We start from the raw sequence: 12123 nt of genomic DNA, 5'->3' as shown, positions 1-12123 counted from the left end.
CCTTAAAAGCATCATGGACTCTAGGCACTGCGCCTTCTGTGACTAGTGGATAAGTTGATCCTGCTAGAGTAAGATTCCTTGTGTACAGTTTTGTCATATACTTGAGACACGACAGAGAGGTAGTGAAAAAGAAGATTTAACCCTCGTTGGTGCATCTGTGGTGACTAGTTTCTCACTTCAGTGCCTGATGTCTCCTTTCCCCTGGTTCCTTCCTACACATGTCTTCTGCAGAGTGAATCCTTTCGGCTCACGTTTAGGCCTCAGCCTGATGTGGTGGATCGCTTTAAGGAGGACGGACCTGTCAGAGCTTGGCGAGGCCGCAGCCTATCTCAGAAGAAGTGAGGCTGAGCTGCTTCTGCTCCAGGCCACGGCCTTCGATGGCCAGACTCGTGGCACCTGCTGGCTTCACTTTATTTTACTGCTTCCGGGCGGCAACTGTCTGATCAGTGGAGAGAAGCCATCAGTTCTGGAGCCTAACTTATTTGCTTGGGGTGCAATCTGAACCACTGAGCAGTTGAGGAGCTAAGGGTGTGGAGGGTAAAGATGGAAGTTTGCAAGGAAGATCAGGAGGCCTGGGAGGCAACCCAGGCCCAAGCCCTGCTTACTGGCCCTACAAGAGGTTTTCTCTTCAAGGAGCACCCCGGTATGGCCCCAGATAAAGTCTTTCTCAGAAGCCTCTTCATGTGGGTAAATAGCAGAGGAGAGCGAGGGGGCTGAGACTGCAGGGGGGTTGGTGCACTGGTAGGAAGAATGAAGGAAAAGGCTCCAGGAAGGTGGGAGAAACAGAAGTTGTCCTGGAGCCTCTTCAGGATTTGCTGATGCTGGAACTTTGCCCCCTGGCTGTTTCCTAGGTCAGGAGGGTCACTCAGCCAACACTAAACAGAAGATAATTGGGGGATTTTCTCACCCTGCTGAATAATTTCTTGGCAGTTATAGGCAAGGACAAAGGTTAATGAGGATTTACCCATAAGATAAAGGCTGAGTACTACATTAAAATCTCTAAATAAATGTTACATTTCCCTCCTCTTTCTTTACATGTCTGGGCTGCATGGCCATCTTCTGAATTTTGGTTAATTGGAGACTTAGAGTCAGTTTCACAGTGTGATCCAGCATCAAGCCACCTATATCTCAATTCCAAAAAGTATTCAACAGCACAGCATAAACCCCGACTGAGGGTTGCTCTAGTACTCCGAATTAGTCAACATTAGCCAGTTAGGTAGCACATTCTATCTCCATCGTAGACCAGTCCTGGATCAGTTCCCAGTTTCCAGTCATTGGATGTCATTACTGTGATTGGATTTTAGAGTAGCTAATTATAATCCATCAAATCAAATACAATAACAGAACTATCCCTGAGGTCAGAACTGGTCATGCAGAAGCTTATCGCAAATAGTTAGATAATGAGGGACAAGATCCTAGTAGTACCAGAGAGAAAATCAAAATGCCAAAGCATTCGAGATAATTGGATGATACATTTAGTAGAGTCAGCACTGTAAACAATTCCTTAAACTATAACAATCCACATAATTTCTAATTTTTTTTTGGTCAAACAATCCTTCCTCATAGAAATGCACTGACAGCACAAACAGGAGAGTCAGCAGAAGTTTTTCATCCCCCTGGGCTAGTAGACAATGGAGTCTGCTTTTCTGAACTCAGGCCAAATGGAAGCTGTGTGATAAGAGTATTTGGCAAGTAGTTTTGGGTTCAAATTCCCTGTGCTTGATGCTTTCTGGCTAATTAGAGCACATCACTTTACCTTACTGAGCCTCAGTTTCCTTATCTTTCAAATGGGAACATATGCTTTCTCTGCCTACCTTCCTTCATGAGGATCAAAGAAGACAATAAATGTGAAAAATAAACACAATGCATTACTATGCTACCTAGAAAACTAGAATTACTGGGTGTCAGGGAGGAAGTGTGCTTTCAGAAATAGAAACAAAACACCATTTCAAGGCAAATGTAAGTGATTTTTATAGAACAAGTAAACCATCTAGTTAAAATAACTACAAAACTGGATACAATATTACTTCAATTTTGATTAATATCATAGAAAAAAAGACTTGAAAAAAATGCTTCAGATAGATAACAGTGGTTATCTCTGAGTTGTTCCATTATGGGTGATTATTTTTAAATGTTTTTCTTTACACATTTCTCTACTTGTAAAGCTTTTTTGCAATAAACACATGTTACCTTTATTTTGGAAAATATATTTAGTCATCTAAAACTATGAAATCATAGAGATGAACCTCCTGAGCTTGCAGATGAGAAAACTAAGGCCCAAAGAGTTGAGGCATTGCCTTGTATCTTGTTACTAGCAAAGCCAGGCTAAAATCCAGGTGGCCTGAATCAAAGCCATTGCTGTCTATGTTTCCATCCTTGCAATTATTCATGAGAATTCAAGGAATTAAAAGTTGATTGAGTTTATTTACTTCATCTTCAGAACCATCCTTCTCTGGGACTCGGTCTCAAGTAGGTAAGTGCTTCCAAAAATTCTTCTCTCCCACTGTTTCCAGAGGTGATAAAAGAAAGAGCTAATCATGAGGCAGGTGATGAACATAATTTCTGAGAGAAAAACTGGAGGGAAAAAAGCTCAGCATATAATATAGAGGAAGAATGCTTTAGTGGAAAAGCTCTGATTTAGGAGGTAAATGATCTAATTTCTAGTGTCATTATTCTAATGACTGTCACTAATTAGCTATGTGACTGTGGACAACTCTGTTAATCTCTCTTCCCAGGTTCTTTTTCTAAAAAAAATAAAAATGACAAAAGGGAAATCTGTGCCAGGTGGTACCCATGTTTCTTTCAAGTAATAACACTTGGTTTAAAATGCAGTACCTTAAGCACACACAATGTATGCAAATGGGTGCTTTTCAAAAACAAGCTTATTTTCATAGACATAACACAAAGCCAAATTAGCTTTTGCAAAAAAACCCCAAAATGATCAATACAATTAAAACCAGTATTTAAAATGCAAACAAGTAGAAGCAAGCACAAAATCGATCAGATAGGAATACAAAAATCCTCTTGCCCAGCAGTTTGAGTGGTGAATTGGTTGTAACCAGGGGAAGGGAAAGAGAGCACAGTGTAGGTGGTGATGGCAGGAAAGTAGTGAGCAATGAAATTCTTTTCAGAGACAAGTGTGATGGAAGAGGGGTGCGTGCTGCCCAGCTTCACCTCCTTCTTCCACACTCAGTCCTCAAGTCCTATCGTCCACCTCTGGGGAGAGTGTCTGGCGAGGCTGCCCATCCTGCAGCAGTGAGGCTTGCTAGCTTTTGTGATTCATGTGTTGGGGAGGTGGGATGGAGTTGGCACTACCCGCCAGTGCTGTGGCTGCAGTAGGGTCTCCCCTGTGCATCCCACAGCCCTAGGCTCAGATTTTCCCTCTTCCAGCCAAATGCTTTCCTTGCCCCCTCCCTCCTATCTACCTGAGGAGCTGTGAACGGGGATTTCTGTGAGCTTCTGGTAAGACTCACTTTCCTTTAAGAGACTCTTTCTTATTCATCTTCCCTTAGCAATCTGCCTCAGGTGGGAGAGGAGTTGAGAAGCATCCCAGCGAGGCCAAGAGAAGCTGCCATAGACGTTCATAAGAATTCTGGCTCGTGTCACCCAAAGCCTCTTATTGGTTGATTGCTTTGTAGACGGCTGCTTTGCTAAGGCTTGAGACATGGGGTTGAGGAGGCAGGGGGAGAGAAAAACAATATATGGGGAAAAATAATATGAATCATTTATGCTGTATGACAGCAATCATCCATATTCTCTCTCCTCAATTCTCCCCCCTCCAAGTCTACCGTATAATTCTCTTAGCAGGCTTTCATTCCAAAATTAAAAATAAGGTCTAAAGAAACCCTGACGGACAGACATGGCCACTAACCTAAATTTTCACTTAGTTGTAACCAGACCTTTCTGAGGGAAGTTTTTTGGAGGGAGCTGGGAAGGGTGAGAGCACCAGGCCAACCACCAAGCACCTGGGGCTGTGAGTGGGAGGTAAGTGTGGGGATTGGGAGAGGTGGGTAAGGTTTTGGCAGGTAACCGTCTGGTAGCAAAATGTTCCCAATCTCCACTTGCTGAAATGCTTCTTGCTCCGAAACAGTCCTTATGTAGGTTTATCTTCAGGGTGAGCGTTCATGATCTTACCTAACTTTGCAACTTCCTATATTGGTGAAGCCAGGTCAACAAGCAGACTTAGCAGAAATGAGACCATGTCCATCAGTATGAAAGTGTCCATTGTACATTTCCTACAGGGACTGTAGTTAAATATCCATTTTTTTTCCCTCTGTAGGGAAGGAGAAATGCTGGATTCATGATGTGAAGAATGCTTATGTTGAGGCTGAGATTAAAGGGGGTGGAGATGATGGCAGAATAATTGTTGAGACAACAGATGGAAAGGTAAAGAAATCTTTATTTCAGCCCACTGGTGACTAAGTTCTCTATTTAATTTAATAATTAGGTGTGTCCTTTCTCCAATTGTTTTGTTAAAAACCTGGGGTAGGAGATGCCACTGATACACTTTAGAAAACTCAATCTTTAAGAAGCTCCTCCACTTAACTATCAAAGATGTAATGACGAACATTGTAGAATCAGAGTAAACCGGCTGCCAGTGGTAAAGCTCATTGACTCTAGAATGCACAACTTTTTCCACTTCTTCTATCGTATTTCAAGTTCTTTTTTTTTTTTTTTTTTTTGTGGTAGGCGGGCCTCTCACTGTTGTGGCCTCTCCGGTTGCGGAGCACAGGCTCCGGACGCGCAGGCTCAGCGGCCATGGCTCACGGGCCCAGCCGCTCCGGGGCATGTGGGATCTTCCCACACCGGGGCACGAACCCGCGTCCCCTTCATCGGCAGGCGGACGCTCAACCACTGCGCCACCAGGGAAGCCCTCAAGTTCTTTTTTAAAGGTGCCTCTTGGAGTAAATAATGATCTTAGGAACTGTGAAGCAAGCTATGTTTGTAGGATCAGGAGCGAGTGGGATAATCTGAATAAAAATAGAACAGTGTCAGAGGAACCAAGAAACGGGAGAATGGTCAGTAATTTCAAACGCTAGAGAAAGAGATTTAGGGCTTGGAGAGAGCCTTGGACTTCAGAATTAGGAGGTCACCTATGACCTTTGAAAGAGAAGCTTAGGTCAAGTGTTGGGGGATAAGTTAGACTGTGAGAGGTCATAGAGAGAATGTGTAGTGAGACTGTAACAGTCCCCAACCCCTTCTGCCTGTCACCACGGTATTCAGAGCAACAGGGCAATATTGTACAGACAGCCTACTCTCAGAACCTTTGCCTTGCATCACTGATCTCACGTGCCTGCCAGCTCCATGGCAGAGAATTGGGCCCTATTTCTGCCCTGACTTGGATGAACACTCCATTATAGATTTTACAGATCATTTCCTGCCCATATGCAATTCACCAATCTCCTTCCAATTCTGCCCTTCCCCACTCCATAACAAGCCACATCCTAAAACAAACAGGTACGATCATTATCAAGAAAGTTTGTCTTTTTCATGGCCTTATCTTTGTATTTAGACAATTTATGATCTAAAGCATTGCCATCTGAATTGTAAAATTCTGGAGGCCACTCAAAAACTACCACTTATGGTGTCTTAATATGCCTTCCTGATGGTGTCTGTACATTTAAAAAATCACAAGTTAGGTAGATTTTATATAACTAATTAATGGAATTAAGGGCAGAACTTGGTCCTTATCAATAGGAATATACATATTTAGGCAAGGGAAAAATTCAGAATGTCTTAAATAAGGAAACTAAGGGATTCAATTATTTTCTCCCAGTCTGTGTGTTGTCTTTTCACTTTCTTGATTGTGTCCAGTTCAATTTTATTAGGCCTCCAGATGAGAAGTTTGTTCTTCTGAGCACATTTTTTAAAACTGCTGTCTTTTTAACAGTATTTATGATGATCTGTGAATATAATGTGGTTACAACTATGAAAGAAATCATAGGAAGAAGAACATGAAAGCAACAAGTTAATGATATAGAAAGAGGAGTCTAAAGGTGGGTGGCTTTGTTCTGCTTGACCTTTCACCATCTAATGGAGGTCCCATTCCCCCCAGCCCCACTCTGGGGCCAGCATCTCCCTGGCTCCAGGCTCCCTCCTCTTGATGTTAGAATTAACTACACTTCCAATCACCTTTGGTCTTTGTAACATTAACAAAGGCAATAAAGCCAGTGGGTGGAGAGTAATACTTAAAGTTGGTAATGAAAGGAGAGAAAAATAGAATCAGAGCTGAGGGGAGGTTAGATCAGGCTAGATCATGAGCAATATAATGTGTGTTCTCTCAGGGGCAATCTCAGTCTGAGGAGCCACGGGATCAGGGCACTGCAATTTAGAAAATTTTGATTCAACAAAACCACTTTTAAAAAACTTTATCTTCGGGCAAGGAGAGAACATGAGTCGGAGGAACACCTGTTTCTTGGAAAAAACAGGTTGGTTTAACTTCCTCTGGCTCCATCCTCTAATGAGGCACCTTTTTCTTAACTCCTTGAAAATTCTTCCCAATGCATGGCAAAAATGAATGAGCATAGAAGAAATAGGGGAATATATCTTACATCTTTCTCCTCTCTGCAGAGTCTGAGTGTCAAGGAGGACGAAATCCAGCAGATGAATCCCCCAGAGTTTGAAATGATTGAAGACATGGCAATGCTGACTCACCTCAATGAAACATCTGTGCTGCATGCCCTGAAGAGGCGCTATAACCATTGGATGATCTATGTATGTGTATATGCTTCACTACTGAAACAGAATGCTGGCATCACATTGGCGATGTCCCAGCCCTCTTTTGGGTGAAAAAGATATTGAATTTAAGCATACTCATGTGAGAATAATCCTTGAGAAATGCCCACTAGGAAGGGACATTATCTTAGCGTTTCCCCAATTTTATTTGGTCAGTATTCATATCCCTTCCCACAGGTTTTCATCCTAAAGTAAAGGCATGAGGCTTGGAGCATGATAGACCCGTATCCAAATGCCACCTCTGTTTCTCACTAGTAGTTTTCTTCTCGAAGTCACCTTATCTGTAAAGTGGGATAATAATGTCTGTCTCTCCATGGTAGCTTGAAGGATAAATAAAAGAATGTAAAGCATGTAGTTCAGTGCCTGTTACCTAGTTAGTGCTCAATAAATGGAATAATTTTTTTCATCATCATTAAGTTGGTGATGATTGGTTGCTCAGCTTCTTTAATTCACTCAGAATCTATTCAGCGGGAGGGGCACTGAGCAGATGAGGCAAAGATGATGGCATTTGGGACCCATTGCTATAGCAGCCTTGCCATGCAGCCAGCTTGCTCCTGGGAGCTCTGTTTTACGGTGTGACTGTCTTTGTTTCCCTAAGATGCTGTAACAAAATTACCGCAAACAGGGTGGCTTATAACAATAGAAACTTATTCTGTCACAGTTCTAGAGGCCGGAGTCCAAGATCAAATAAACTCAGCAGTCACACTCCCTCTGGAACCTCTAGGGGAGGATCATTCCTTACCTGTGCGGGTTTCCAGTGGCTTTTGGCATATTCCCTGTGGCCGCGTCACTCCAATCTTTGCCTCCATCTCCACATCACCTTCTCCTCTGTGTGTCTCTTATACGGTGATTAGCTGTTGGATTTAAGGCCCATCCAGATATCATCCTGAGGTCCTTATCTTAACTACACGTGCAAAGATCCTTTTTCCAAATAAGATCCCGTTCACAGGTTCTGGAGATTAAGACGTGTACATATCTTTTGGGGAGCCACAGTCCAGCCACCACGGTTTGAGTGACCCACGTGAGCTATTACCCCAGTGCCTTAAGCATCAGGTCCCTAATCTTGCTGAGGCACAGATTCCCTTTGGGCCTCAAATGCCTGAGAGCGGGTTACCAAGACCAGCAAGGCTTCTGTCAGCGTCCTCCTTGTCTTCGAAAGTTGTGTGTGTGTGTGTGTGTGTGAGAGACAAGTTAGTGGTTGACAGATCTCCCAGGGGAGAGGTAATCCCAGGCCCCCTTGTTACTCTAACCTGGTTCTGTCTCTTCCTATCAGAAGTCCCTACTGTGCAAGAATCCAAAAGCTCTCTTTCTTTTAGTTCCTTTATAAGTAAATATTCGAGCAAATGTTACCTGACATTGAAAGAGCTGACAAACCTGGAAGTATTCCTAACCTGTTTTTGGAAATCTTTTCTGATCTTCTGTCAGATATATTCGGGTCTCTCCTGTGTGAGCCTCAAAAGTGGCTTCCAGTAACACAGAGCAGTGGCAGCCATCTACAAAGGGAAGAGGCAATCAGAGGCTCCCCCTCACATCTTTGCTGTGGCCAATAATGCCTTTCAAGATATGCTTCACAGTAAGTGGCTGCCCTACAAAATGAAGGGTAAAAATATCTGATCTACTTTTTCTCCGTGTCACTAAGAGGCAGGTAGGCATTGTGAGCGGAGCATGGCCTTTATAGTTGCCTAATCACTTGAAGCCTCCGCTTCCTTCTGGATAAAACGTGAGCAAAATAGGGCCTACCTCCTAGGGTTATGGGGACGATTAGCTCGCATATCAAATTAAGTGAGATAATGCCTTGAAAGTGCTCAGCCCAGTGTCTGGCCCAGAGTGAGCCCCCTGTAGATGTCAGCTTTTATTACAAAAAGTACCTGCCAGAATGTTTGGCACAAAGAGGTTATTCTGTAGCTATTATTACACCAGGCTTAATAAAAGGCTTAAAATAGCGATATGTCAACCATTCGTCATTTACCGTTTGTATTTGGAACAAGGAGAGAGTGATAGAATTTGTATGATCTTATGACTGGCCTACATAGAGTCAAGAGAAAATCTATTTTACTTTGTACCATTGAAATGGTATTTTTTCTAACTGTATACAGAGCAAATCCTTCTCCTTGTGTCTGACTTCAAACTGTAACCAAGGAAATTTTGAATAAGTTCGTGCCAATACATGGCAGCTCTGGTAGAAGAATGATCTGACATTTTCCTTTCTTTTGTAGATTGAAAGAATCAGTCTGTACTCTTCACGTGAAGCGTTTGCCTTGCTTTTTCTTTTTGGCCAGCAGTGAGTGTTTCAATCGAAGCAGACACCTACATTTCACTGGATATGAAACATAAATTCACTGCCTTTGAATTGTTGTTCTTTAGATACCGAATACATTCTAGGCAAGAGTAAGATAGGAAATTGTCATAACACTTTAGTCAGCGATTAGCCAAATATGGTGCCAGCTAGGCTGCCTCCCATTTTAGAAGATCCTTTGGAACCTGCGGTACACATGCTGGTCTTAATCATTTTCTTGATGAAGAGAGCTCCCTGTCCAAATAATCATTTTCAAAGTTCTCTGGTCTGGCTAACTGGGCGGAAAGACTGAAAGTCCAGTGGGTATGACCACAGAATAGATAACTTGCTGTTGTGAGCAACCAGAATGGGGCAGGCCAAGGTACATTAAGTAGTGGGAACTAAAAGTTGGTGAGGCTTAGAGGGACAAGAAAAGGGAGTGAAGAAGAAGGATGGAAAGGATTTCGCTGATACCATATTGTATGTTAATTTTGATGGGAAGAGCATTGGCTGGCCAGGTGAACTGTCAGCCTGGTGGTTGAGGGGAGAGGCTGGGACTCTAGAAGCAGTCAAATGCTCAAATTCTTGCTCTTTCTATGCAGTGAGGATGCCGCCATGTGTGTTGGGCTGTCCATTGGCTTCAGCCATCCCCAGAAAAATAATAGGTCTCAGAATCTTAGAGCTAAAAGGGTGGTTAAAGTTCAGCCCTTTGTTGAGAGGATAGACTATTTTCTGGAGTTTCAGGCAGATAAAGGCAGGCCTTGATCCTATGATGCTTTGGGTGAGAGGCTATAAATTCACCATTGTGTTCTCTCCACATTACAAAGTTAGCTGATTATCAAAGGTAAAAGGGAAATCTAAAGCTCAACTTCCTGGTAGAATGTTTGGTAGGTTCTCTTCCGAGGGACCTGGCCATGTGATGGTAGCCTTCGTATGTGACAATCTCTTGAACAGTTGGTGGTGAGGAGACCTATCTCTAATTAGCAAAGATACTCTTCAGCTTTTTGTTAACAGGACCATGAGGAACAGGCTTCTTATTTTTATAAAGTCTTTGATCTTTCCCTACTCCAGATTTTTGCTCATGATGTTTTTCCAGCCTGAGATGTCCTTTTCCTTCTCCCAAACAACTAAATGTCTGCATCTTCTTCAAGTTCCCTCTTAAGTTCCACTTTTCTATAAAACTTTCCCTCTTGCCTTAGTTTATATGGTTCAAATTATTTATCTTTCATTGCATTTATAATCTCAGCCAGCTAGCTGTGTCATTGAACTGTGTCATATTATCCAGTACTTTGCCACCATAGCAACCACGGGTGAATCCGAAGAAAAGCCAGTAAGTGTTTATAAATCTTGGCAGAAAAGGTGGGTGGCCCTATCTGCTAATCATGGAGGCTCTGCCCCGATCACTTATGGGGAGAAAGGAGGAAACCGCACCATAGAACAATTAAAAAATTATAGAAAAGTCATTTTCCCCATTTTTCCTTTGCCTCTTGGGAGGATCATCAAGTACTCTGAACCAATAATCCGAAAACATTAAATTACATAATTTGTTTCAGATCTGCTTCAAGGGGCATTTACTGGCCTGCTCTTTGTTGCTTGGACCCTCTGAGAATTAGCTACTTAAGATCCAAACCACCTTCCCCCAAAACTAGGGTTACCAATGCCTTGAATGGCCACTTTTGATATTTCTTAATATTGAAATATCTTCTTTGTGGTATTTCTTTAGCTGCTGTGAGCTGTTAGAATCCCTCAAATACATACCAATAGAAAGAACTCTGCTTCCTCACTAACTTCTGGACCAAATCCCAAATGCCCAATGGATGTACACTCAACTGCAATCACATTCTAGGTTCTGAAAACTTTACCTTCTCTCTTTCTCTAATTATTTTAATCCTTGGTAATTTTTGCTTTAGCTTACTTTGTTTAGCTCCATTAACAGGTTGATGGTAATAATCTGAGGATACCTAGACCATGAGAGTTGGTATGTAAAATAAGATTAGATAATGCTGAGCAAAACTCAAAATCAATGAGTTACTGAGCTGTTGGAGCCTCTCATCTATGTCTGGCATTGCTGCTTTGCTTTTTCCATATGATCCTAGATGTTTCCTGCTGTATTTGCAAGATAAGAAGTGTATCAAAATAGCAATCTAGTCCAATTTCCACACCATGGAAAGTTTCTTTTCCAACCACCACATTCCTGAATTTGATCGATTTCTCTAGGTATCATTGAATTCTATTATTCACTAGACATTACTTCATTTGTGTGTACATTTTAGGTTGTTTTGTGTGCATTTGTTTGTTTGGTCTAACCATTGAGCCCTATGATAATACATAACACAATACATAATACATAAAAGTTCTGTGAAAAATTTTGCTTATATAGCCCTTTTATTTCTTTAAAGGACAGTAGACCCATAATACATAGAAGGAATATAGTATTTGTAAATCTATAAATTCTTAAATACCACATACTATAAAATGCCCTCCATAAAATGTATCTTTGAGGCTGACTGGAGAAAAACAAAGCTATGTTGCAGTTTAGGTGCTAAGTGGTCATTAGGACTCTCTCAGTGTAGGTGACCTGCTTTGGCCCATCAGCCTGAGCCAATATGATTCAAATTCAAGACCAATAATACCATTTCAAGTCACTGCTTGGTATGAACCTCTAGGTTACTTAGGAATAATAGCAAGCAAAAATGTAATTTAATAATGCCGCATCTGCTGTATTATTTTTGGATAAATTTCCAGGTGTGAGGATTGAATGGGAAGAGAGGCAGATTAGCAATGAGGGGGAATATATGGAATGAAGTTTGGAAATAGGCTATGGTATTTGTTGTTGTTGTTTACTTTGGTAAAATACCAGTTTTCTTTTCCTACTCAGGCCAATGCCAACCAAAAGAGAAGCATTGCAAGTAAATGAACTCCCTCCCACATATAGTCATGGGGCATCATATATTGTCAACCTTTCATCCATCGTTTTTTTTCTTTTTTTTTTTTTTGCGGTACGCGGGCCTCTCACTGCTATGGCCTCTCCCGTTGCGGAGCACAGGCTCCGGACACGCAGGCTCAGCGGCCATGGCTCACGGGTCCAGCCGCTCCGCGGCATGTGGGATCTT

At 42.1% G+C, this 12123-nt stretch overlaps 1 protein-coding gene across 1 annotated transcript in view; it reads left to right on the top strand.

Annotated features, from left to right (window-relative positions):
• The first annotated feature begins 543 nt into the window (after window positions 1–543).
• LOC111186627 (myosin-15) overlaps window positions 544–12123 on the top strand; it is a 102961-nt gene continuing 91381 nt past the window's right edge. The window contains exons 1-4 of the mRNA XM_089909890.1: window positions 544–643; window positions 4280–4386; window positions 6571–6714; window positions 10257–10340. Coding sequence (XP_089766016.1) covers window positions 544–643; window positions 4280–4386; window positions 6571–6714; window positions 10257–10340 — 435 coding nt within the window. The remainder of the gene's footprint in view (window positions 644–4279; window positions 4387–6570; window positions 6715–10256; window positions 10341–12123) is intronic.

Source organism: Delphinapterus leucas, chromosome 4, assembly GCF_059928025.1.
Source record: "Delphinapterus leucas isolate spDelLeu-1000000601 "Yukka" chromosome 4, BTC_Dleu_Yukka2, whole genome shotgun sequence".
Classification (NCBI taxonomy): Eukaryota; Metazoa; Chordata; class Mammalia; order Artiodactyla; family Monodontidae; genus Delphinapterus; species Delphinapterus leucas.
The sequence above is the reverse complement of the archived record's forward strand: the minus strand, read 5'-3'. Positions and strand labels throughout refer to the sequence as shown.